The sequence below is a fragment of the Colossoma macropomum genome, unplaced genomic scaffold (assembly GCF_904425465.1).
Source record: "Colossoma macropomum unplaced genomic scaffold, Colossoma_macropomum, whole genome shotgun sequence".
Classification (NCBI taxonomy): domain Eukaryota; kingdom Metazoa; phylum Chordata; class Actinopteri; order Characiformes; family Serrasalmidae; genus Colossoma; species Colossoma macropomum.
The window spans coordinates 195,145-222,574 of NW_023495252.1; the positions used below are offsets into that span (position 1 = coordinate 195,145).

The following is a 27,430-nucleotide window of genomic DNA, read 5'->3' on the forward strand; positions in this document are numbered from 1 at the left end:
CAGGGGCATGTTTACCACTGTGTTTCATTGCTTCTCCCTTTAACAACACTCTAAGTGTTTGGGAACTGAGGAAATCAATTGCTGTTGTGTTGAAAGTAAAATGTTTTCCCATTTTTGCTTGATATAGAATTTCAGGGTCTCCTTTGTTGTACTTTTCGTTTCATAATGCTCCAAACAATTTCAGTGGCTGACAGGTCTAAATGGCAGACAGTCCATTTAGCACTCAGACTCTCTTACTACAAAGCCATGCTATTGTAATAAGTGTAGAATGTGGTTTGGCATTGTCTTGCTGAAATAAGCAAGGCCGTCCCTAAAAAACATCATCTGGATGGCAGCATATGTTGCTCCAAAACCTGTATATAAAGTTTAGCATTAATGGTGCCTTCACAGATGCAAGTCACCCATGCCATGTGCACTAATGCATCCCATACAATCATGAATGCTGACTTTCGAACTGTGTGCTGATAACAAACTGGATGGTCCCTCTCCTCTTTAGCCTAGACCATGCAGCATCCATGATTTCCAAAAAGGATTTTAAGGATCTTTTAATGTACCATAAATAAAATCCCCGACTTCTTCGCTATTTTACATTGAGAAACATTTTTAATTCTTTAATTCTGAAAGACTCAGTCTTTCTGGGCTGCTCTTTTTATACCCAATCATATTACTGACCTGTTGCTGATTAACATAATTAGTTGTTAGATGTTCCACCAGGTGTTTTGTTGTTCTTGTTGTTTTTTTTTGTTTGTTTGTTTTTTAACATTACACAACTTGCACAGCGACCCAACTTTTTTGGAAATAAGGCTGTAATTAGATTATTTACTATTTTACTAAAATACTACTATCACATCTTAAAAAAATAATTAAAGACAACAAATACCTTGACATTTGAAGTATACATCCTGTAAAACAGCCCTTTACAAGATTTTTAATTTTGTGCTATAAAGACAAAATTCTATTTATGCTAAACTGATTTATAAATATTATTTTGTTTAGCAGTAAATGTAAATGTGGTAGTAAATAGATATTGTTCTTATGAGGGCTATTGTCTATATTACTGTTCCATTCGAAAGTTTGGGTGGGCAGCTTCTCACATATTCACAATCATCATAACTCTAATTAACAAATCCCAAATGGGTCAAATGATACATGCTTCTCTATCATGGAAAATCAAAAGACAAAAAAAAAAAATCAGGCTTATTTTAAAGACTTACATGAAATTACAAATGAGTTTGGTGCAACATCAACAACAAAAAGATCTAAAAATATTAGGAACAAATGTTTGTGCATTAATATTTTATGTACTCACAGTTTTGAGAAAAAACCTAGAACTCTCACCTCTTTGACCAGGTGCCAGGTCAGGCCATGATTAGTAGAGAACTCCAGGCGAACTTGTGTGTCAATGTGAGGGGAGGGCTCACGACCACAGCCCATTACCAGTGAAAATTGCAGCGTGTAGGAAGCCCCAATTTGCATGGATTGAGTCTCCACATAGCGGATACTAGATCCAGGGTTGGGCTCTCCACAGAAACTGAGCAAGTATGAGCACAAAAGTATGTTTAACTTTATTACTTAAAAAAAACAATATTACAGAATATAGCAACAAGCTTGCAACTTATTAAACAACAAATATAAGAACAAAAGAAAACACACCAATTCAAGGCACTTGGGCATGTAAAGTAGACTGAAGCTAGATTTCCATGCCTAATCTTGTATTAATAAAATAAATCTGTTTCTGTTTAAGTAAATCACTTCAGTGTAAATACAGCCATAATGTAATTACTGACTGTTAACTAAATTTCCAGATTGGATGATGTGTCCTCATCACCCATTAAAAGTATATGCAAAATTATGACAGCCCACTAGGGCAAATCCTGATCAGTCCTTGTGCATTTCCCTTGTACTGAAGCTAAACCCTTTCTCACTGGCTCCAAAACATCACAAGTTAGGTTGATACCTGAGTGTCCAGTCATGCTGGCAGTAGGGCTGCACATGCCCCAGGTAAAAGCCCAAACTCTGAGTGACATCCAGCACATTGCTGAAGTCTAAGCTAATGGTGTTAAAGAGCACAGAGGTCATGCTGATTTCGTCCAGTGCCCACACATCCTGCCCACGACCTGAGTGGTATGGCTGCCACCAGCGGAACTGGACTCCAAACTTCCGTGCACCTGGGGGGAGCTCTACTGACACAATCCTAACAGAAAGAGAGAGTATGAGTTACTTGGTGGTTCATCTTAAAAAAATTCACTTACAGAGCAGGATAGAGGATAGAATGGATGCTAAAAAAAACAAAACAAAGAGCAAAGGGCAAACACACAAAATGCAAGAAAACAGACTGTATTTTACTATGGGAAAACTTTACACCAAAAAGCCCCTATCACACATATCTTTTTTATGTGTGTATATGTGTGCATTTTAATCATAATTAAATGAGAAGAAGTTAAGAATGAATGAAGGTAGGCACCAGATATCAGCGCATCCAGCAATTGTCTAGTGCCTCTGCACTGCCAGAGCCACCACGTCATGGCTTTGCTTTTAAATCACAATTAATTTTCTTACCTTAAATCACAGTTTGTTTTCTTACAGGTCATAAAACCAATGTTACTGATTTGAGGTGAGCTCCCACCTTTGTGATGTATGAAGAGGGCTGAAAAAGCAGCCCCTCACTACGTGGGCCTATCAAGAAGCAGCAGTATTACTGAACGGGGCTCAACAACCCATTTACTTAGGTGTATGCAAGGCCCAAATCTGGTTGCCTATCATTCAAATTTTGCAGCAATAAAAATGAATGGCAATAGCCCACATCTGACATAACAGTCAAAATACATTTAGCTGTAAAGTTACATAGTAGTTCTTGTCCACAGTTTAATTCAAGATTAAAATGTACTGTGCTATATTTGGGCTTTGGTAGGATAACTATGCATTTTTACTTTTTATTGTTACTGTGTGGCTTACTAACAACAACTAGATAAAAGCGAGCAAACAATATTAACATTTAAAAGGCAACTGGCACTGGCCTTTAACAATGCCCCATTTAAAAATGCCTGATCCACTACTGAAAGCCAGTTATTAAACAGATGCTTTTCTTGACTAATCTAATCACAACAAATATGAAACAATTTGTGTGGCTGATACTCTGCAAAAGCATTGCAGCATAGCTGGCAAAGCAAAATGTTTGTCATAATTTTGTTTTTACAGCTGTGTTTTCTGTTTTCGCCAGTGCAAACTGTCAAGGGAGAGTATTTTATACCATTCATGCTGGGGACACTATATCTTGAGTAACAGGACTACTGGGGCAAATGTCAAAAAGCCAGTAAAATACCGCTCAAGGGCTGCACTTTTAAATGATGTAAACCTCAAACATTACCTATAAAGATAAGCAAGTAATGATTTTGAGTGTTAAAGTACTATAAGATACATTTGAAAGAACACAGATAGCACATTGACATTATACAGAAATGTTCAGTTTATTTGACAGACTTGCCAAATTTGGAGGCTAAACTAAAATGTGAAAACTGAAAACCCGACTGTAAAAACAAAATTGTAACAGAAACATTCGCTTTGGTTTGTGTTTGATGTGGCATACCTGGGCTCATGGAAGCCCTGGTAAGGGTAATGCTGCAGCAAGGTCCAGGTGATGCCATTGTCTGAGGAGTAATGGAGCAGTAAGCCCTCTCCAGGCTGATCTGGAGCAGGACAGGAACTGAGAGTACTACGGCTGCCCAATCTCAGAGTGAACTGCAGATATCTATACAGATGATGATGATGGAGAAAGCAAAGAAAAGAAAGAACAATCTCATAATTCCTTTTACTCTAGATTTTATATAGCATACAACTGGTGAGAAGATAAAGCCTCACACTCATTAACTTGTTTAATAATATAGGTCTTTTAACAATACAGATACACGATATGACATTCAGTTAAACAGCATTTACGAGGACAGGCACTGATGTTGGACAAGAAGGCATGGTTCGCACTTTAAAATTCATCCCAAAGGTGTTCAGTTCATAACCAGTGTCACGTTTAAAGTCACGGAGCTCTTCAGTATGACCCATCCTTCTGCCAGTGTTTGTCTATGGAGATTAGCTGGCTATGTGCTTGATTTTACACACCTGTTTGGAATGAGTATGGCTGAAACACCTTAACTTAATTAGGAGGACTGTCCACATACTTTTGGCCATACAGTTTATCTTCTGTTTAACCTAAATCTGTGCTACTGACCAGCAGTAAGCGGTTTGCTGCACATGGTAACAACAATAAGCCTGTTGGTGTAAGATATAGACAGTGGATCGGAAAAAGACTACACAAATTAAGACTTTCAAATAGTTAGTAGACCACCCATACTCATTTCTCAGTTTAAGCACTGAACAAATTAAGAAATCCAAATGATTAGTGCTTACTGATAGGTTATTCACAACCTCTTTTATTTTTATGTGATGCTCATTCTGTTGTGCTGCTTGGGGATCCTGGTGTAGAGGTATTGAAATTGGGATTGTTTTAAAGACAAATTAGTAGCAGACAACTGTGAAGCAGGTGATAATTAATTTGCTGTTGCCATTGTTTTTCCTTCTCAAATCAAATAGCCATGTGAATTTTTATGGTGAACTTTTGGGTAGGTGTCAGTTTTAGAGTTATAACATAAGGCTACACTGAAACTATGTTACCTCATCCAACTGTTTAAATGTTAGCAGCTCGTAAACTCAAACATATGGGCAATTTGCATTCAAACTAGGCTAGGAATCAATTTATGTTCAGCTGGTACAACTGGCTACAGCCTCCAATATTCAGATGCTCCTCAAAAAAGGCATTTTGTATTAAGTTTAAAACTAGCCATGTACAATTTGTAATCAAAATCAACAATCAAACAAAACAGGAATTTCAATTTCAACCTTTGGAAACTTCATGTTTCTTCCTTTGTCTTTGTAGCTTGTGAGACACATATTAGCTTTTCATTCTTAATTAACTCAGGAACTACTTAGGTTCATTTATATATTAACATTACTTTGTATAACACTTATAAACTATTACAGCATAATTAAATAGTCATGAACAAATCAGGAATTCAGATGTTGTTGATTTACTTGTGAATATACAACCTTTCTTTTGCTTATGTGAAGGAAAACATACATACAAAATGACTGAGCCTCTACTTCATAACAAATAATGAACCAATCAGGTATTTAAGTTATTAATTATTAGTATATTGGCAGTGGTATTTAGGATGATGTTATACATCTTTGCAGGTTGACATCACAAGCATAAGGCTCAAAAGAAAGCCTAGGTGGATAGTACTGATAAACAGTGGAGAACACCCACGCACAGCACACAGAAGAATGAAGGTAACTGTAAAACTGCAACGTACAAAGTATATAAATATTCTGCTTGAATGTCTGCTATAAGTCTGTGTTTATTAAGTTAGAGCTGTTTGTGTAGTGTGAGCATAGATGGAAATTCCATCTCAAATACTGCTAAATAAAAGTTCAATTAACATCAAACCTTTACAAAGCACATCTGAACAAATGTGACTAACAAAAGTTTAACCTCTGTGGAACCACCGGTGGTTCCAAAATGCACTTTGTCATATTCTTTACTTCATAACTTTCATATTTCATAAGCTACATTCAGAAGTTGGGTGTCATATGAGAGCTGTCTTCTTTCCAGTCAAATAGATGAGTAATGTAAATTCTCAGTATAGCTAATGATAATTTGGCTTCAAACAAGCTATGTCTCTTGACTACAAACTACAAAATATGAATTACAATTATGAATATTCATATTATACACAAAATTAAACTTCAGCCAAGTGTACAAATCATATAATCAAATAAAAGGACATGTACCTGATATGTAAATGGCAGTAGGCTACGTATTAAATGTATAAAAGTATAAATGTGATGTGACAATAAACGTAATTTGATTTGATTTGGCTAATGCTGGCCAGATTGTTTGAAATGTCAATATATTTTTTGAAAAATTATTGATTTTCAGTTCCTTACAAAGATGCTGGGACATAAGCACCATCTTTCTTACATACATGCTCAACTTTTGCAACAAATGGCTCAGCTGGGTTTTGAACCCAGTACGCTCTGTTTGCAAGGCAGATGATTTAATAATGAGCCACTGGGCTCATTATTTGTCTCACTCAGTTTTGAGACAATATAAATGTAGTGGCAAGAAAGAGTCAAGCACCAACTAGTTCACAATTTTCAGTTATTTATTTTGTATTGTTATTGTTGGGAATTATTTGGTTGAATTAATATGGCATACTTTCTCAGTTTGTACTTCTGAATATGTTTCATGCTTGGTCACAATTGAACAATCTCTTCTAGTCTGATGTTTTAGTCTCTTAAGTCAGAATAACTAAAAATTTGAATTTTACTACAATCAGTCAAAGCGATCCTGGTCTTTAGCCATTTTTGTGAGCTAAACTCACAAAGACAATACATTATATAGGTCACAGCTGGACACTACATGTGAAGAAATAACTGGAAAATTCTTCTGAGCTTGAAGAGAATGTGAGGCCCTCTGCCAAAAAGACAAAGCAAAATACGTGAACCTTCCAACAAGATAAAGATCCCAAACATATAAATAAATCCATTAAGTTATGGCTCAAAAGGAAAAGTGGAAGGTTGTGGAATGGCCCAGCCCAGATGTGAATCTCACCAAAATGCTGTGGTGGGATTGGAAATGGGTTGTACATGCAAGAAGCCCCTCAAGCACTGCAAAATTGAAAATAATTTTGCAGGAAGGACTGGGCACAAATTTCTCCCAGTAGATGCCAGAATCTGGCAGACAGCTACAGGAAACACATACATAAAGTTTTTCCTGCCAAAAGGGACAATATTCCAGGGGAGTACTTACTTTATCAACAGAAAAAAGACATCTTAGTTAATTTATTTTTAAATAAATTATTGCAAACTCAAGTGTCCTTTGTTTTTTGTTCTATTCTGAAACATTTATCTATACATACTGTTTAGCTAATGAGCAAATATTGACATGCCCACATGTCAAAAAACCTGAAACATTTTATGGTGGGCTGTACTTACTGTTTCACATTAATGTACATAAACTTATAAAATAAAACATAATATATAAATATATAATTTGAGTTTTGCTCAACTACTCACAAGATTGTTCTGTCACATTAAGTGACGATGATGAGTGATTTTTTTTTTTTATTTGTTTTTACTGAAATGTGGGCAGCCAACTCTAATGTGGGCAGAATAAAATATAAACCAAATAAAAAGATTCTAGCAACATCTACCTATTCTGCATTCTCAAATTCTTCATTTTGTTGCATTTAATAAGCATGGATTTCAAAGCTAACAGCTACACAGCCAAATGCTGAGATATGTTGCTACATGTAGTCAGGAATGTTGCTCTTGATTTTACAATCATTTTATTCAAAATGGTCTTGTCATTAATCACGAATAGTGTATTGATCAAGTTAAACATTATTAAACATTTATTTTTTTTGTTTTTCCAGTTCTCATGCATTTGGTCTGTTAAATGAAGATATTTCTTTGACAGCACACATGAGTGCACTGTGTCGTGTAAGTTGGTCCACAGATGTTTCCTGTTGTTATAGATACAAGTCCAGCCCCACTGATGTAAAACACACAAGGACCATCAATAACTTGCTAGTTACCATAGTCTCCTTCAGAGATGACTGCCATTGCCTGTCCAGAGTGTTTTTAATCAATGAATGCTGGAGCAGCAGTGGTGGTAGGAAACTTATGCGTGCTCAGGTTAATGGAGAGGTAATTTTAAGGGGAAATGTGTGAAAAATATCATGTCTCACCTGAGGCAAAATGCATGAAAGCTGGCCCTGTTCAGTCATTTACAAACTAAATGTTTAAAGATAAACTTACTATTTAAAAACACCTGCTAAGGTGTTTTAAACTATTCGATCAGACTATCTAAATAATTTCAAAGCCCATTATTTAAAGTTGCAACACACACCGGTGTGTAGATATTTACTACAATTATTTACCATTACTTTTCTAAGTAGCAGTGGTTGACTCTTAAAATTCTTAATAACAATATGAGCACAAGTATTTTTATCTGAAAAAGACAACAGTTGTAAAGGTTGTGCACTAGTTTGCACACATAATTGCATTAGAGACAAAACAACTTGTTTAGTAGGGCAAATACAAAGGAGAAGACAACAGTTCAAGGATAAATTCTCAAACAATGATGTTCAGAGATTAAGTGCTCAAACTGAAATATTCAAATCAAGAATCATTTTCTCTGTAGTCCACCATCTTTGTTCAGATTAGAGATTACAGATTAGATACAATTTAGTCACATTTTTAAATCTTTGGGCATCGGTAGGTTGTTTATAGACAAGTGCATAGGAGTGTTTATAGAGGTTGTTTATGGGCTAAGACCTCCTATTCTAGTGTATAGGAGTGTGTATTTAAGTTGTTTATTGACTAATATATTCTATTCCAGTGTTTACTGAGGTTGTTTGTGGACTAACCTATAGTGTAGTGGTAACTCCTGTTGTATGGTATCAGATTGTTTAGACAGACAACTTAAATGGTAAGAGTTTATGTCAGACCATCCTTATTTCGTATATGATTTATAAACATGTATAGATATAGATATTACATACATGTATAGATTTTCATACATGCTAGGTTGTTTCAACTTTAAAATAGGGGCTGCAAAAAAGTTGCAAGCAATTGAGAAGTCATTTGTATAACACCAACAGAAAAAAAAAAATAACATGATAAGTGATTTGTTTTTTCAGCACAAGCAAAAGAAAGCCTGACTTTAAATGTCCTTTGTAAATACACCATATATTTTATAATGAATAACGCCTGAATTCCTGATATTTTCTTCATTTACATTCTCAGAAAAAAAAAGGTATGAAACTGTCACTGGGACAGCACCTCTCTTGTTGCTGGGGTGGTAAAACTTATTTAGGGTACTCAATTGGACCTTAAAACCACAATTACTTTGTTTGTACCTTGATTAACAAAACATGTGCCTGCACAGTACCTTTTATTTCTAACAGTGTAATTATTAGTAAGAGCATACGTGTGCATACATAACATGTTTTACTAATATATATATATATATATATATATATATATATACATAAACAGCTACATGACTAAATAAACAAACAGGATAACTGTAGTAAAAGCAGTTTATGGAAGAGTAGTAGCAGTCTAGAAGAATGGAGAGATGGGGAAGAACAAATGAAAGGAAAAAGGTGCATAACAGTTATGGATGGGTTAAAAAGGAGCAATGATTTGGTAAAAAAAAAACCTACAGGAGAAACTTACAGTTGGTGTAATATTAGTTTATTAGTTTATTTACTATGAGAAGTAGGTCACATTTCTGCAAAATGGACCTCATCAAAAAAGATTGATCCTACTTATGGTCAGTATTCCAAACAATTTAGAATCACAAGTGTATTAAAAAAATGCATAGTTTTTGCAACTGTAAACTGTTTAAAGAACCCATCTTTTCGGACTAGCCTGGGTTTTGTTCTGGACTTATCGAAATTGGTCTTGAAATACTCTGTGGCCTCTCTACGTAAATAATGATCAAAAAAAGTTTACTTTTTTACTCATTGTGGTCTCCCCATCAATTAATCACTGCAGCAATGGCATTTCTAACTCAAAATTGTAAATATGTGTATACACTGAAACTCATGCAAATTTTGGTCCAGACTGGCCTTAGGGGAGAGCTTTAGTGCTCAAAAACACTTAAAATCCTATTACAATGATATTATGCAATCTACAAATAAACAGCTGGTACCATGGGATTCAGTTTTTTGTCCTGAATAACTTTGCAATTAGATGTTATGTCAGGAATTGGTCTCCTTGTCTGGTATTTTAACTTTCAATCAAAGACTACGGCTTATTACACCAAGGTCAAAAGGTAACTAAATAAACCTCGTGAACATTTTTCTTGAAGGCCCCTGATCAGTAATCACAACATATGGAGACCTTTTAACAAATTCGGATTCATTTTCACTAAGCTCTTTCATGGCAAAAATCTCATTTGGGCCTCATTATGGCATGCTAAATCAAAGGGTTAAACTTTGAGAACCAACCCACTTTACAAATACAACTACGTCAGAAATTTTACCATTGGATATCATGGGGAGGAAAGGGCATGGTTTGGAAAAAGGGACAAAAGGGGGGCATCTACAATGTACATAGTTATGCATATTAATAGATCTTTTTTTTCTTTTTTAATGAATATTAAATTTTAGGCACACTCCTAAGCCTTTTTGGTAGCTTCTTGGACATGATAATAAGACACAAAATACTTAACAATTTATGAATCAATATAGACTATTTTTTATGGTTTAAATGATGACTTCAGGAGTACTTTAACACATTAATACTGTATTCCAGGAGCCCTCTCATTCAAGAGACAAAATCTCTCCTCCACTCAGATGGGCATAAAACATTTTTGGCTGTCTAGATGATTGCATTCTGAAGTCTACAACAATATCAAGAATAATTTGACCTTACTAAAATCATGTTTGTGTGTTTGTGAGTTTACCTGGCCTGTGAGCTGTCCAGTGGGGCAGTGACCAAGTGTCTTCTGTTGTCTCTGTTGAAAACCAAGGCTTTGCCACTGGCTAAAACCCCACAGCCAAAACTGACCTCGGCCCCACGCACAGAAGAGAAGCTGTGATAAGAGGAGAGCCTTGAGCTGGAGAAACCTTCTGACAGGAATGCAGGGAAGGTTTGAGAAGCGAGCTCACATGCTGGACCACTGAAACCTGGGTCACACCTGCACAAGAGGGGTGGTGAAGGAAGGGCTTAAAAAGCACTGACAAAGTAAATGTGTATTTAGACTCATTTTCACAGAGCAGAAAAACTGTAGCATTAAAACGCTTCTAGAGGATGTTGCAAAATCTCTTCAATCTACTATATTATACCGATGTTCTATTCCCTTATTAAAATTTGCAGCTTTCCAAATAACCAGTGAAGCAAACTATATCATTGATGTGAAAGGTTTGCACACCCATGTGCAAATTTTAGTGATTTTCTAAGTGAAAAGAAGTTAACACCATGTCTGCATGGAATAAACTTAAATATTAGACAGAATAAATCAGAGCTACTTCCAGTAACAAAGGGGGTCCCTCAAGGTTCGATCCTTGGACCAGTATTATTTAATATTTATATAAATGACATTGCCACCTCAATTGTTGACTGCAAAGCACACTTAAATGTTGATGACATTTAATCTTGTACTGCTTGACTGACTATATTGGTACTGTAGTAGATAAACCACAGCATTCTTTTAATGTCCTACAATCAGCTTTTTACAACCATAAACTAGTTTTAAATGCTGAGAAAACTAAATTTATGCTGTTTTCCAGAGCCTCTAACATTGATTTTAGCACTTTTAAAATCACAATCCTGAAGGGATCTTATATTGAAAGAGTCAACGAGTACAAATACCTAGGCATATGGCTAGATGACAAATGCACTTTTAAACAACATGTTAACAAACTTACCTGTAAACTGAGACAAAAACTTGGCTCCCTGTATCGTAACAAAGTATGTTTCCCAAAGCACACAAGGAAAAAGATAATTGAAGCAACATTATTGCCTGTTCTGGATTATGGTGACGTGTTATACAGATATGCACTTGTAACTACTCTGAAATCTCTAGACTCTGTATACCATGCTGCCTTAAGATTCATTACTGGTGACCCCTACAACACCCATCATTGTATACTATATGAAACGGTTGGCTGGTCATCTCTGTCTGCGCGTCGGGAGACACACTGGCTTCTTTTTATCTATAAAGCTTACTGGCCATATGCCATCGTATATCACAGAAATGCTCAGTGTAAATAATGCAGTTTATCAGGCTCATTCCAGTGATTGGATCACCCTTCAGGTGCTGAGAGCTTTTACTGAGCTGGGAAAATCTGCTTTTAGCTACAGTGCACCAGCGAGCTGGAATTCATTACAGGAAACTCTAAAGCTTCACTCTCTGATGTCACAGAAACATTTTAAACTTTTATTCTCTAACCACCTCCGCACAGCCTGCAACTGCTTTATTTGATATTACTTTACTTTTAATATGACTTTTGGTATGTTTTAGCAGTGTCTGAGCTATTGCCTTTGCTTTTACTTTTGTTATTGTGATTTTATCTCTTTATTTTTATCATTCTTTTTAGTATTTTTATTTCTTTCATTAGTATTCTTTTTATTTTATTATTGTCAATTTTTTCTTTTATTTCAATAATTTATGTTTTATTTATTTTATCCTTATCTGCTCTGTTACTTGATAAGTTGTTATATTGTAATTTTAATCGTTTATTGATTTAACAGTTTATTGGTACCTTCTTATTATTAAATTTTACTTTTATGATTTTTATTATTTAATTATAGCATTTGATTTATTTTTTTACTGTACAACTTCTCAATCCCTGATTCCTGTATTACTCGGCTACATTGTAAATGAGGGTCTCCCTCATGTATTGCGAGTTTAAATAAAGGTTGATTGGTTAATTGATTGATATTACATATTTCTGCAAGTTTTAATACACAATTATTAACTATTTGCTGAGTGTAATATATTAGAAAACAATAAAACAAAATGTGGCATGTGTATAAATTTTTACACCATTTCAGTTACACCAGCATTATTTTATAAGGTCTCAGAGCATACTTGATTCATCAGACCTCAATCAAAGTCAGGTGCAGAAAATTCCAGAGCGTAATAAATTATAAGACCCTTCAGACTTTTCAGGATGTTGTGCTTACACTCAAGAGCCATGGGCTCATCTAACTGAAACTAAATAAAATTCACACAAAGCAAGAGAAAAATATAAAAAGACATTTGAATACTTCAAGGGAGTAGTGATGCACTGGCTGACTGTGCAGTGTTGTGAAAAAGCATCATCTATTTGAAAGATTCATCAGAAGGAAAACTTAATTGTGAACACTGAAGAACATTTAGTTTCAATGTCTACAAGTTATACTGAGAAGAAATAGCTTGACCACACTTATTTCACAAAAGTTTGTTGCTATGTTTAGGGTTGTTGACTTGCCTGAGTATGAAAAGGGAAAGACAGTTTAGCACTCCTTTAAATATTTGTGTTTGTTACAATATTTAGGTGGAACAGACTGTCATGCCATAAAGTCAAAATATACTCTTTGTGGAGAAAAAAAAATCTGCCATTAATGCTCAACAGTAAGCTAGTTGTACATCCATGCGCCCATGGCAATGTGTTTTGCATTAAAATATTTTACTTACTAGAATGTTTTTTTTATTTAATGTTTGTGAGATTGCAGAATGCCTACTGCCTACTAATGAGCTCACTGCAACAACTGCTTAAATCATTTAACTTGCTACTTGCGTTCAAAAATACATTTCAATACATCCATTCCATATAAACGTTTGGCCATGAAGCTGTAAGACCACGCCTATTTAATAGGCGTTTGTTGCTATGTTAGGGCTGTTAAACCAATGTCTGGTGTTTTTGTCTGAGTAGTTTTGTGTCATCCTGTCCCTGCCCCAGATCCAAATCAGCATTGGCCAATCGTGCTAAAGGACAATCTGCAATTGATACAGTCCTCACAAAACTAGTCCATCTCTACTAAATATCAACAAATCCTGGAAGCTAATGTCCTACAGTCACTGAAGAAACTAAAAATGATATTAGATATCAGGTTAGATATAGGTTAGATATTACAATTAGACAATGATCCAAAACATATATCAAAATCAACCTTGATCTGTTTCAAGAAACAAAAGATAGTTTTGAAACGGCATTCACTATCCCCAGACTTGAATATTACTGAAAATCTGTGGTTAGAGCATGCAAGACTACCCACAAATATTTAATACTAATTCTACAAGGAAAAGGGGGAAGACTGTTGGCAGGCTACAATAGACATTTAAAGGCTGTGATCTCAGCCAAAGGGTTACTAAATACTGACTGAACACAGTTAATATGTTAAATACAGCAAATAAACAATGATTGTCCATTAAAATATTCACAAATATCTCATATTTAAGTTTGTTCCATGCAGAGGTGGTATTACCTTTTTTTCATACCATCAACAAAATATGTAGTTTGACCTGGGGTATCCAAACTTTTGCATACAACTAATGCTGTTTTTAATATCATTAATAAATGTAGTCTTATATGATAAAATGACATGATATAAGAATGGGCTTGTTAAAGACTGCTATAGAACTTCTCAACAGAAAATGTGCATACTTGCACCCGGTGCGCGAGCAATGTCCTCTTCCTGAGCAGAAACGTAGACAGGATGGTCCAATATAAACTGTAAAGGGCATGCACACACACACACAAACATATATTCATAGATCATAGATAAACATAAATTTGCAAAAGTGTGTGTGTGGCGGGTGGGAGGTGGCATGTGTGGGGGGGTGGCATGTGTGGGGGGGTGGCATGTGTGAGGGGGTGGCGTGTGTGGAGGGGGGGGCATGTGTTGTGGGAGGGGCATGTGGGAGGGATCACCTTAGATAATGAACATTTTTTGATTACTCATTTTGTTGCTAGATCCAAAGTACTAGATCTCAAAAAAGCAATTTGTATTTTGAAATAACTATTAAAGTATCTTTTGAGAATAACAACTTTTCCGTCACTCAAAAAGTTTTACAGCTATAAATTTAAATCTCATACTCTCAAAAAAAGGTTGTTTCACCAACACTGTACGATTACGTGTGCTGTCATTTAAACAGGCTACCAAAGTGAATGCTTGGCAAAATCAACCAGCATGTGAACGGCTCTTATGTGAAACAAAAAAATTTTCCACAACGCAGCATTAAATTTTTATTGCACTGAGATGTCAATACTACAGAACAATATGCATTTTATAAGGTGTGTGTTATGTTTGCACACAGACTTTTTAGGGTTGCATCTGTGTTCTCTGTGTTCATCGATGCTGCAGATGTTTACTGATGCCTGATTTGAATGTGAGGCACTATTATTGGAAAATGACAACCTGTCGCTGTCTACGGCATTGATCATCACACTGAATGTAGAGAGCGCGTCTGAATGTGCAGCTAATTTTGCTAAGCAACAAGGGCCCACCTCCAGCCAGGCAGCCTCCCCAGATTCTCCTCCTCCTCCCAGCCAGAGTAAAATGCAGCAGCCTGACTCTGCCCACACTGTCATGCAACTGCGATGACAACAGCATGTTTGTCCACGTACACAGCAGAAATATGGTAACTGTGGCAACACCACAAGAGCCCCGACCTGCCCAGCTCATGGGCAGACATGCCACAGCTACGGTAAGCCAAATCATTGTGCTCATGTATATCGCTCTGTTTCACGTGGGTCAGGAACTCAGGGCTAGTAGCAATCAATCACACACAGTGAATCTCAATGATGTGTGTATCCCTTTACCACTGGGCACAAGTGCCAATGTGTCTCTCCTGAATGTTGCCGCTTACAAACAATTCCAGTTTCAGTTTACTTTATTGCAGTCAGCTTCTGGTCCGACTCTTCTACAGGCACTCATGATGTAGCTCCGGACCAGAGTACTAGTCCTAAAGAAATGTCTGCTTCAACAGCATATACATAATTTTGTTAACAGGCTATGTCTAGGTCACAGTAAAAGTGACAGAGACAGAGTTATACTCCTTATTATACTCCTAGTAATTCTTTGCTTTTTTGTGGCATATTGCTCACCGACTTTCTCTCCCAAATGGTCTAAAAAGTCCCTCTAGTTTTTTAAGGAGTGGAGTTTTCTGCAACCAGCAGGGGTGGTTTAAGAACATCCTTATTTTAAAGGCATATTAAACGGACTTTTGACTCTTTCACGGCTCTCACCATTGTCGATGGCCCACATGTTCCCAGTTCCACTTCCAGTCTGTCTCCATCGGAACTGAGTGCTCTCTGTGAGGGCAGCATTGGGAAGAGGGATGGAAATTCTTGTCCACCTGCACCCTCACACAAACACACAAACAAACCTTTAGAGCAATGAAAAGTAAATAAAGTGCTGGAATAAATATTATGATAGGAAGGGTTATTAAGAGGTTCTTAACACACAAACCTGGGACAGGGACACAGACATACACACAAAGACACACAGATGCACACAGACACACACCCGCTGTAGTTTTCAGATGAGTAGATCGTGCTGTGGGGAAGGTGTGGCCCTGAACACAGTTCAGGCAGACACTCCGTGTGCAGGAGGGACCAGGACCGACCATGATTTGTTGAGAACTCCAAATTGACACTATCCAAAAAAATCAGAGGTGGGGTGGGGGGTTATAATTAAATTATATCTATTTGTATTTATTTTAAATTCTTTCAGAATAAACTAATATAAATAATGTATAATTATATAATATTATTTAATATCAAAATATTTACAACTGACAATTCAATACATGCAGTTCTTTGTTATGACTTTTCTGTACTTTACAAAGGCATTTTGTTCCAGTGACAGGAAAAAACAAGACAAACTTCACTGAAAGAGTGCTTTGAAATTACTTTTTATATTTTATTGCACAAAAACTGTGATGCACTGTTTGTCAATACAGGCCATGAGGTATGAGACTGTTCTTGCTTTGGTTGCTAAAAAAATATTTTTATTTATGATAGTATTTGCTTATTCTCAAAAAATGAACATCATTATGTAGTGTAGGAAGTATTTCTTTTATACATGGTTAGTTTTTAGTTGACCAGAACACCGAAAATATACAATGGAATTTACCCTTCAGTTTCCTTATAGCTTTTTCAAGTAAGTAACCAGTATATGGGCAAGATTATTATAGTGGGCACCTGTTAGCAGGCTGGTAGGAGCCACAGCCGAGGTTAACTGAAAACTGGGTCATGTGTGTGTGAGCACCAGGCAGCACTGGCAGCAGCTGCAGAAAGTCCACTGCCCATACATGACGGTTAGCTCCAGCATGAAACTTCTGTTCCAGACAGAACTGAGTCACAGGAGATTGCAACTCTACAGGCAAGGCCACTGACACCACAGTAGGGGTCTGAAAGAGAGACAGGGTGAGGTGGGGAGAGAGAAGGGCAGAGTGGGAGAGAGAAAGAGAGAGAGTAAAGGAGAGAGTGAGAGACAGAAAGAGAAACAGACAAACAAAGGGAGTGAGATATAGAGAGGAAGGTATGGAGTTAAATCAGTATCACTAGAACATGAACCTGAATTCATGATGCTTGAAAAAAAAGAATATGTGTAATTTTATGTTCTTGGAAATTTTCACAGTGAATTTCAGGTCTTGAAAATTCAAGTTAAAAAAAAAATCAGGCCATGAAAAGTTTAGGTTCAAAAATTCCAATAGTAAGAAATTCAGGTTCAATAATTCAGGTAGTAAGAAAATCAGGTTAAAATAAATTCTAACTTTACAAAATGCAGCATTTCATATTGGCGTGCTAGTAAAAATTCAGGTCGAGAAATTCAGGTTGTAAAAATTCAGGTCAAACAAGCCTGGATTAATCAAACTCAATCCTGGCCAATCAAAAGCCAGCCCACAGGTTAGAGGGATAGTTTTATTTGTTTAGCTAGTGGTCTGTGCGAGAGAAAAGCCATTGCTTGATTTGTGATGCTTATTTTATCATAGTGGCTTTGCTTTAGCACCTTATCTAGCTAGCTCTTTCCATGGAAGGTAGGCAGCTGTCTAACATTTCTTGTCGTAGTTAAATTTCCATCATCTGAGCGTATGAATAAGTTAATATTATCCTAATGTATTGTAGCTGTGTGGTGGCTACTGGTAGGGAACTTGGTATTAGATAGCTATCATTGCCCTGTTTGCTGAGCATATTAAGCAGATAAGTCAGAGCACCATTTACCAATAATTTGCTCTAGTACCGTCACTGAAAAAATGTCCTACCATAGTCCATATTTATAGGTAACTTAGCTTCCTACATAAAAAAGATGGGACATTTTGATAGCCTAAATCACCTTATTGGGGGTAAGTAATAACATTGAGCTGAGTCTGTGTAAGGGGAGTCAATGTTTAGCCTGGGCTAAAGCATTCTCGAGTTATAGAGTTTTAAATGAACGGTAAATTACAACGCCATTTCCAAAAAAAGTTGGGACGCTGTGCAAAATGTAAATAAAAACAAAATGCAATGATGTGCAAATCATTTAACACCTGGTGGTTGATTGGCAACAGGTGAGTAACATGACTGGGTATTAAAAAAAGAAGCATCCCAGACAGGCTGAGTTTTTCAGAAGCAAAGATGAGGAGGGGTTCACGATTCTGTGAAAGACTGCACAGGCAAATAGTGCAACAATTCAAGAATAACATTTCTCAACATAAAATAGCAAAGAACTTTTGCTCTTTATCATCTACAGAACATAATACCATTAAAAGATTTAGAGAATCTGGAGAATTCTCTGTATGCAAGGGACAAGGCCAAAAAACACTATTTGCTGGCCATGATCTTTGGGCCCTCGCGCAGCACTGCATTAAAAACAGACACGATTCTGCAGTGGAAATCACTGCATGGGCTCAGAAACACTTCTGAAAAAAACGCTGTCTATGAAAACAGTTTGTTGCTGCACCCATAAATGCAAGTTAAAACTGTAAAACACAAAAAAGGAAACCATACATAAAGAGGATCCAGGAATGCTGCCTCCTTCTCTGGGCCTAAGCTCATTTAAAATGGACTGCGGGTAAGTGGAAAAGTGTCCTGTGGTCTGATGAATCAACATTTGAAATTCTTTTTGGAAATCATGGACACTGTGTCCTCGGGGCTAAAGACTATCAGGGTTGTTATCAGTGCACAGTTCAAAAGCCAGTATTCATGATGGTATAGGGGTGCATTAGTGCACATGGCATGGGTGACATGCACATCTGTGAAGGTACCATTAATGCTGAACAATATACACATATTTTGGCAACATCTGCTGCCATCCAGATGCTGTCTTTTTCAGGGAAGGCCTTGATTATTTCAGCAAGACGATGTCAAACCACATTCTGCATGTATTACAACAGCATTGCTCCATATTAAAAAAGTCCGGGTGCTAAACTGACCTGCCTGCAGTCCAGACCTGTCACCACTGAAAACATTTGGAGGGTTATGAAATGAAAAATACAACAAAGTGGACTCTGAACTGTTGAGCAGCTAAAATCCTGTGTTAAGCAAGAACAGGAAAACATTTCATTTTCAAAACTTCAACAATTGGTCTCCTCAGTTCCCAAACGCGTGTTGTTAAAATGAAACACACATAACTTTTTTGGAATGTGTTGATAGCATCAAATTCAAAATGAGCATATAATTAAAAAAAAAAAAAAACAATTTCTTAGTTTCAACATATGATTTGTCTTTGTACTATTTTCAATTAAATATCGGGTTTAAATCATTTGCACATCATTGCATTTTGTTTTTATTTACATTTTGCACAGCGTCCCAACGTTTTTGGAAATAGTGTTGTATTTCAGAATGGTTAATTAGCATATGGCAGCCACACTGTTTACAAAAGTTTTTGATAATTATTAAAGGTAAGACTCTTTTGAATTTTGTGATAGCAGACACATGAGAAATGACCGAAAAACCTAGGACTAGTTCTCGAAAGTAGGTTTTGCATATTATGCAAATTAGCAAAAAATCTATGTGGGTGGAAATAAATGGTCCAAACTGCAAAGTCGTTTGGCTTGAACTAGGAATTAGGAAAAAAAAGAATTTTGTCTCTACAACTTTTGTTTTAGGAGTTATGAAGCAAAACATGTTTTGCTGCTCTATAGCACCGCCCTTTGGTCAATCGGGATCATTTTTGTTGCATGGTGAGATGCGCACAAACTACACCTATCCACCAAGTTTGCTGCCTCTAGGACTTACAGTTTCTTCTCCACAACACGTTTTTCAGGAAGAAAAAAAGAACAATAATAATAACAAAAATAATAAGAAGAAATATAGCCACAAGTGGTGATTTGTGGGGTCCAAGCTTGCTTTGCAAGTTTGCCCAACATTGCTATTATGGCCATGACCCTCCTCGGGGACATGTCGGTAAAGATTCGTATATATATATGAACTTTAATCGGCATTTAAAAATTTTAGACTTTCAAATGCAGACTTATACAGCGATCAGGCATAACATTATGACCACCTCCTTGTTTCTATGCTCATTGTCCATTTTATCAGCTCCACTTACTACATAGGTGCATTTTGTAGTTCTAAACAGTTTTTAAACACCTCAGTGTCACTGCTGGACTGAGAACAGTCCACCAACCAAAAATATCCAGCCAACAGCATCCGTCCTGTGACCACTAATGAAGGACTAGAGGATGACCAACACAAACTGTGCAGCAGCAGATGAGCAAATCACCTACAAAGTGGACTGACAAGGTAGGACAAGAGTGGACAGTGAGTGGACACAGTGTTTAAAAACTCCAGCAGCACTGCTGTGTCTGATCCATTCGTACCAGCACAACACACCACCACCACGTCAGTGTTACTGTAGTGCTGAGAATGATCCACCACCCAAATAGTACCTGCTCTGTGAGGGTCCATGAGGGTCCTGACCACTGAAGAACAGTATAAAAGGGAGCTAAGAAAATATGCAGAGAAACAGATGGACTACAGTCTGTAATTGTAGAACTACAAAGTGCACCTATATAGTAAGTGGAGCTGATAAAATGGACAATGAGCGTAGAAACAAGGAGGTGGTCATAACGTTATGCCTAATCGGTGTATGTTGAAATGCTGCAGTAAATGGACCGTATCTTTCACATTTTCATAGTATGACAGACTTTATGACAGGGGTACAAATGAGCTGATTTGGTAACTTAAGCTGCCATTTACTTTAAAATGCTGCTGTAGTTGGACATTGATGTGTTCATAGTATGACAGACATTGAATGAAAGGTTGCTGTTTTGGTGGTGTACTTATTGGTAACACTCAATTTATAAATTGTTCAAACTGACTTATGAGCCAACTAGACGGGGTGCAAATATACCAACTTAATGAACCAATTTGGCGACTTCAGCAGTTAATGATTTTAACTGATGCAGTAGAATGATGACTTCTTCGATTTGTGCATAGTATGACAGACACTGAAGCAATATCTGTTGTGTTTTTTGTAATACATATATGAAATTATTGTTTTGTAATGTGATGAATTTGCTTATATGTTCAAAACGTGGAATGATTGTTTTAGTGACCCCTTTTACCATATGCCCACTAAACTTTGCACCTTGTTTCAATGTTAGGCATTGAGCAAGTAGACCAAGTTTGATGTCAATCGGACAATGCCTTATTGTCATAGCACTACTGTCATGAAAATAAATATAAATCACAATGTTCGATTACCAATTTAGTCAAACACATCTCAGGGCAAGTTGTCCACACTGAAGACTTGAGTATTTTGTCAACATTTGCACTTCTTTTATGTAAACTGAGCAAGAGATATGTTCATTTTACATAATTTATATATGATTACATGTTGTGTCGCCCCCTGGAGGTCAGTTTAGACCACAATTGGTGTGCTTCCTCAGAATATTATTCTGTATGTCTGTACCAATTTTGGTCTCAATCAGACAATGTATGTGTGAATTACAGATAATGGAGTCATAAAAATTCTGGATGGATTAATTGACATGTTGCAGACATGCCTTGTGAAAAAGTCAAGATTTTTTTTAAAAATTATTTACTTCCAGACGCCAATCTTTAGTTTATGTCCAGATTTGAGATGATAAGGTGTAAACTGTAGGACTAGTTCAATATAGATCATATTCAAACAATGTGCATTTGTAGAAGAATGGTAATAATTAGTAAATGGCTTGCATTTGCAAAGTTGTCAGGTTCACTTTAGAGCATTATTTTATACTCATTGCATGTTTCTAATCTGTACGGCATAAGACTTTTACTCATTTTAGTGTTTTAAAACATGAGCAGCACCCCCCCAGTGGCCAGTACCTGCCATGCTTCAAAGGGTAGTAGAGTCCATACCTAAAGATACCTATTAAGATTCGTGATGATTGGCCAATTTTAAGGCTGGCAAATACTTGCTGAAATCTGATTGGCCGATGGCGGCCGTGTTTTTTCGATTATGACATCAGTCTCATAGCTTCTGATCCAGGACAGCACATTACAGCGCTATGCCAATTTTCATGTCAATCGGACAACCTTTGGTTGTGTAACACTTTTTTGCTTGTTATAGCGCCATCTGGCAATGCAGTTCCACCTAACTCTGAAGATCGTTTACGTCTGCCATAGCGTACTTGCCTATGAAGTTTCGTAACAATCAGTCTATGCATTTCTGAGTTATAGCTGTATATGCATGATTTTTGAAAATTGAGCTCCACCCAAATTTTCGGGTGGAGCCGGACCGATACACAGTGATGAAATTCCCACATTGATAATTATTAAAGTTCAGCTTCCTAGGATTCCATTGATAACAGATTTGTGCAGATTGTGCAAAAACTCAGGGACTAGTTTGCGCTCAAAAATGTGCGATTTTGCATAATATGCAAATTACCTTAAAATCTATAGAGATATTTAATATGGCCAAAATAAGCTGTTTTGTGGACCATGACATAACTAATCAGGTGAAAAAAGAACTTTGTTTCTATGACATATGGTACAGAATCGCTGGCCCTAAACGTACAGACCTTTGCTACAGCGCCACCATCAGGCTGATCGGGCTGAGCTCGAGTGCCTGAGTAGCGGGAGGGACGTTTGGTCTGCACGATTCGTTTTAGGGTGAAAAAGAAAAAGAAAAATCCTAACAATTACAGTAGGGTTCCAGCACTTCGTGCTTGGACCACAAGCAAAAGAAAAGTTTCTCAGATCTAATAGTGAATGCTCTATACTCTGGTCTAGACTGGTACTAACTTAATGGTCCTTCTTTCTCTGTTTCTTTTCTTCGGACTAGCTGAAACCTTTTTCGTGCTCAGGTTTTGTCTAGGCCATAGGCCCTCCCCTTTGGAGGTGGAGCCAGAGCGTTAATAGGTCCTTCTCACATAAAGGCGACTAGATATGCACCGTCTTTAAGTCTGATTGGTGGTATACAGTCTATGAGCACCTCCCCCACATGAATGAAACCTTTCTAAGTTTTGGTCAAATCTCATTCACAATGACTGAATAAATTAAATACATTTCAAGTTCCATAATAATTTGAATCATTCCCTTGAAAAGGAAACCAACAAACAGAATTTGTTTATGTTTTTAACAGACAGTGTGAACCCATGATATCTGGAACCAACACACATATTAAAAGACATAAGCATGCACCGTATATAGTATCTAGGTACTGTTTGTTACTAGTAACTCAACCACAATATGATTGCTAACTAAGAGAACAAAAAGGAACCATAGATGAAAGAAAAAATATGTATCCAGGTTACAAACTTATTAAAGCTCCAAGGTTTCCTTCAAGAAAATGATTATATGAGTAAAATTAACACAGCAATAAACATTCCATACTTCTAGCACCTTCTGATAGAAGAGATACACGTTTAGGGAATTAACCAAATAGCATAAAAATAATATTGCTTCCAAACAATAGGATGTTTTGAACATCATGCAGACATGTGAAATTCTGTGAGTTCTCTCCATCTGTGATGGAATAGCTTCGTGACGGTGTGGCATGTCTTATTCCAGCCATATGATGGACCTATGGATCCATGTTTGGCAATTAAAAATTAAATAGACTCATAATAATACAACGCAAAACCCTGTTTTTAGTATGTCCAGTGTTCTGGTGACAAACCAGGATGAGTGATCAGCATTTGGAGAGGAATGTGATTTTCTGTTACTCAAAAAGTTTTGTTTAAGAGTCACACTGTCTCCAGAGAGAGTCTTTTATTGCCCTTTGTATTCGAGATTGGAGGTAGGTCCCCCTGGAGGTCAGGGACTGGTTCTTGACACGAGCTGTAAACCATAAAATTAGTGTGTGTGCTTAATTCAGTTTTATTGTGGTATCTTAGACTCTGGCGCCAAACCTATTAGCCTTGGGGTTCAGGGAGAGGGCTTGTAAACAAATCGTTTTGTAAAGTGGTGGTGTCTACTACATCATGGACACTGTGTCTGTTATGGTGCAAATGTATGGTCATAGTGGTCAAGGGGAGGTGCTACTGCAACCACGACTTGGTTCCTATTATTTGCAAAAATGATCTCATGAAAACCCAACAAACAAGTAAATAAATACAGCCCCTTTTAAGCTTCTCATTTCCTGCCAGCGGTGAATGGGTCAAACCATTAAAACTTTGCAGTATTTTTTCCTCAGCATACACTCTTTACACAGTCAGTCATGTACTCCATTGTTAACTGTAAGTGCACTTTTTTCCCTTTTCTTCACATTAATTTGGTAAATGCATGCAAACAACCTTGATGCACTTTGTTTGCTAAAGATGCTGTCTGTAGTGAGCAACGCACCCTGCCCATTCAGATATGTGCGCTTTCTGATGGGCGCATATGAGCTTCACTTTCACTATGTACACAAGTCAAAGTTTATTTATATTGGGCTTTTTACAATAGTCGTTGTCACAAAGTAGTTTTCAGAAAAATCCGGGTACAAGCCCCCATGAGCAAGACAGTGGCGACAGTGGAAAGGAAAAACTCCCTAAGACCCCAGACAAGAAGAAGAAACCTTGGAGAGGTACCAAGACACAAGGGGAACCCACCGTCTTCTTGTTGACACCAGATAGCAAAACACAAGAGCAATATAAACAGTGAACCTCAGCAATTGGTCCCCTTAGTTCCCAAACGCTTAAGAGTATTGTTAACAGAAGAGTTGATGCAACACAATGGTAAACATGCCTGTGTCCCAACTTTTTTGAAAGTAGCTGCTGGCATTAAATTTAAAATGGGCATGTATTTTTTCAAATAACAATACAATTTCTCAATTTCAACATTTAACATGATGCATTTGTACTGTTTTCAATTAAATATAGGGTTTATATGATTTGCACATCATTGCATTCTGTTTTTATTTACATTTTGCACAGCGTCCCAACTTTTTTGGATTCAGGTGAGGAAGATAAATAAGGCTACTTATACAGCAAAACAACTGAAGTCAGACACTGCTCAAGCTCACGTTCTCACTGCTGCTACCTGTTAGTAGGTCACCTACCAGCATGACCATGCTGGGAAACCAGCTAAACCAGCACTAAACCAGCACTAGACCAGCTTGGAATTCACGCCGATATGTGCTGTTGTTCAGCAGATTTAATGGTGTATAGCACCACCTGCTGTTTGTCTCTGGAGATGTCTTGTTTTTGGAGATGCAAATGCACATGTATTTTTAACAATGAGCAGAACAATGAACAGTCAGTCAGCGACTCCCTAAGAGACACTGACATCTATAGACTGGCCCTCAGGACAGTCCACCAACGAGTTTTGACTAGTTCTGGCCTGTTCTTCTGTGAAAAAATTGTCTTGTCATGCTCCTGATATGTAATGACGTCCAGTTAATTTCCATAACCCTTTTGAAAAAAGTATACTAAAGTAGCACTCCAAGTTATTTTGGAACCACTAATTTTTACTAAATCATTACTGTGTACTTAATATATAATAATATATGTAAACTAGTCATATGTTATTTTCCCTACTAATATGTTACAAGTTCTTCTGGTATCAGATCATCATCAGGAGTGTGATGGCTTGACAAATGTTAAAGTGTGCCCAGTGTCTTTAAATGTCTTTGGTTTGGTTGTTCCTGGTGCTGTGCTAGACAGTCATGTTGTAGTCCACGTTTCATGAGGACAGTGCTGAAAAATCCATATCACTGCTATCCCACTAGAAGCAAAAAAAAAACTTTATTATCTGTATGCAGGCATGCAAATAAGTATTTAATTCAGAAACACAAGTGAAAGACCTACATAGAAAGATGTTAATATACTACAACAATGTTCACACTACAGGATGGTTGTATCCAATACTGCACATAGGAGAACAGTGCTCAAGGAGCTATATCAAGCGTTTTTCATTTTGATGCTAGTGTTATGTTGAGTTAATGAACGTAATAAGAACAAACAGATACCTTGGTTAAGGAAGTTAGAGAGGTACACAGAGTGGCTCTGACCACACCTAAAATATAACTGGACACCATGGCTGCCAACCCATTTTCCTGCATGTAACTGGTTGAATAAAATAGTTCTACATATCTGTCTGGGAGTAATTTGCAAGCTCAGTGTGCATTTCCTCTCCTCCATGAGCTTTCTGGATCATGGTTTTTAACCATGTATTTGTGCAGTCATCATACTCTTGTTTTGGTAAAACATTTCTAGCGAGTTTATGAGGTTAGAGGTAACTAGCAGCTAGCAGTGTTCAATTAAGTTACATGAAAGCCATCTACAATCAATTTTCAGCTGTCAATCAGAAACTGTCACTCAATATAAGAACCTCAAATAATTTGAATAGCCTATAAGCTAACTTAAAAATGTAACATTATAGATAAAATAACTGCAGTTATTTTTTGATAATTCAATATAATTGCCCCCTGGACACCCCATTTACATGATTCTATAAACAACATTCCATGCAGCACAGAAACTTTTAGCTGATATTTTGAATGTGAATGAATGCTAAACTGTTAATATCACATTACCCAAACTATGCGAACTGCTGCCATTTCATGACTCTGAATAGTACAAAACAGTATTGAAGATTTTACTCCGTAAAATTAACTGGTGGGAAAAAATGAAAAGAAAAGCTATTTGAAACATGATATATCTCATTACTAAACTAGGACACACAGTGTCATTAGCTGGGTTTCCATCCACTTATGTTTCTGCACATTTCTGCATATCGAAAGGATTCACAGCAATGGCAAATTGCCAAAAAGCGTAAATGTTTGTATGTTTTCTTGAGGTGGAATTTTTTTCTGGTTAAAAAAAATGTTACAAATTACAATGGAAACACACACATATATATAATTTATTCAGCAAATAAAAACAGAATAAAGCCATATGACCAATCACGTTTCAGTTTTATTATACAGTTATTCCGAAACATGACAGAAGGCACCAAATACCAGCTATTATTTAATGAGGGAATTAAAATATTTATTTATCTGGTGAAAAGAAAAAACATTTTTGATATAACCGGGTAGGCAGACAGACAATGCCTGCATTGATAAATGGACTTTTTTCTCCATACTCTTACGATAAGAAATACAGCTCTAAAACTAAACAGCGACAAGAAGCTGCTCAACATTAAGTATTTCTTGGTAAAATTGCTCCATTTCTCATAAATATATTTACTTCAGTGATATACGAGTTTTATTAAAAAAATATTTGCAATGTTTAGATGCACAGCTGGCTATTGATGCGAAGCACCACTTTCATGAAGCATAACTAACTTGAGTGGTTATAGTGTGCCCATGTTGAGAATCTTCTGCTTGACAAATGTGAGTGACTTAGACCTTGTTTAGACAAACAGATCAAATTTGATTTTTCGGCATATCCAATTGGAGCAGGGCAGATTTTTTGCAGTCTGAACGGCAAAAAGCCACATTAAATCTGACTTTTTCCAATGTGATTCAAGGCACA

The 27,430-nt window shown here is 36.7% G+C and overlaps 1 protein-coding gene across 2 annotated transcripts in view; it reads right to left on the reverse strand.

The window, feature by feature from the left end:
* The window catches only part of reln (reelin), a 292,302-nt gene that overhangs the window by 111,961 nt on the left and 152,911 nt on the right, over window positions 1-27,430 (reverse strand). For both annotated transcript variants that reach the window (XM_036561448.1, XM_036561447.1), the window contains exons 14-21: window positions 16,761-16,969; window positions 16,084-16,212; window positions 15,804-15,913; window positions 14,220-14,286; window positions 10,532-10,765; window positions 3,587-3,748; window positions 1,958-2,194; window positions 1,339-1,531 (exon numbers count right to left, since the gene is read on the reverse strand). In XM_036561448.1, coding sequence (XP_036417341.1) covers window positions 1,339-1,531; window positions 1,958-2,194; window positions 3,587-3,748; window positions 10,532-10,765; window positions 14,220-14,286; window positions 15,804-15,913; window positions 16,084-16,212; window positions 16,761-16,969 — 1,341 coding nt within the window. The remainder of the gene's footprint in view (window positions 1-1,338; window positions 1,532-1,957; window positions 2,195-3,586; window positions 3,749-10,531; window positions 10,766-14,219; window positions 14,287-15,803; window positions 15,914-16,083; window positions 16,213-16,760; window positions 16,970-27,430) is intronic.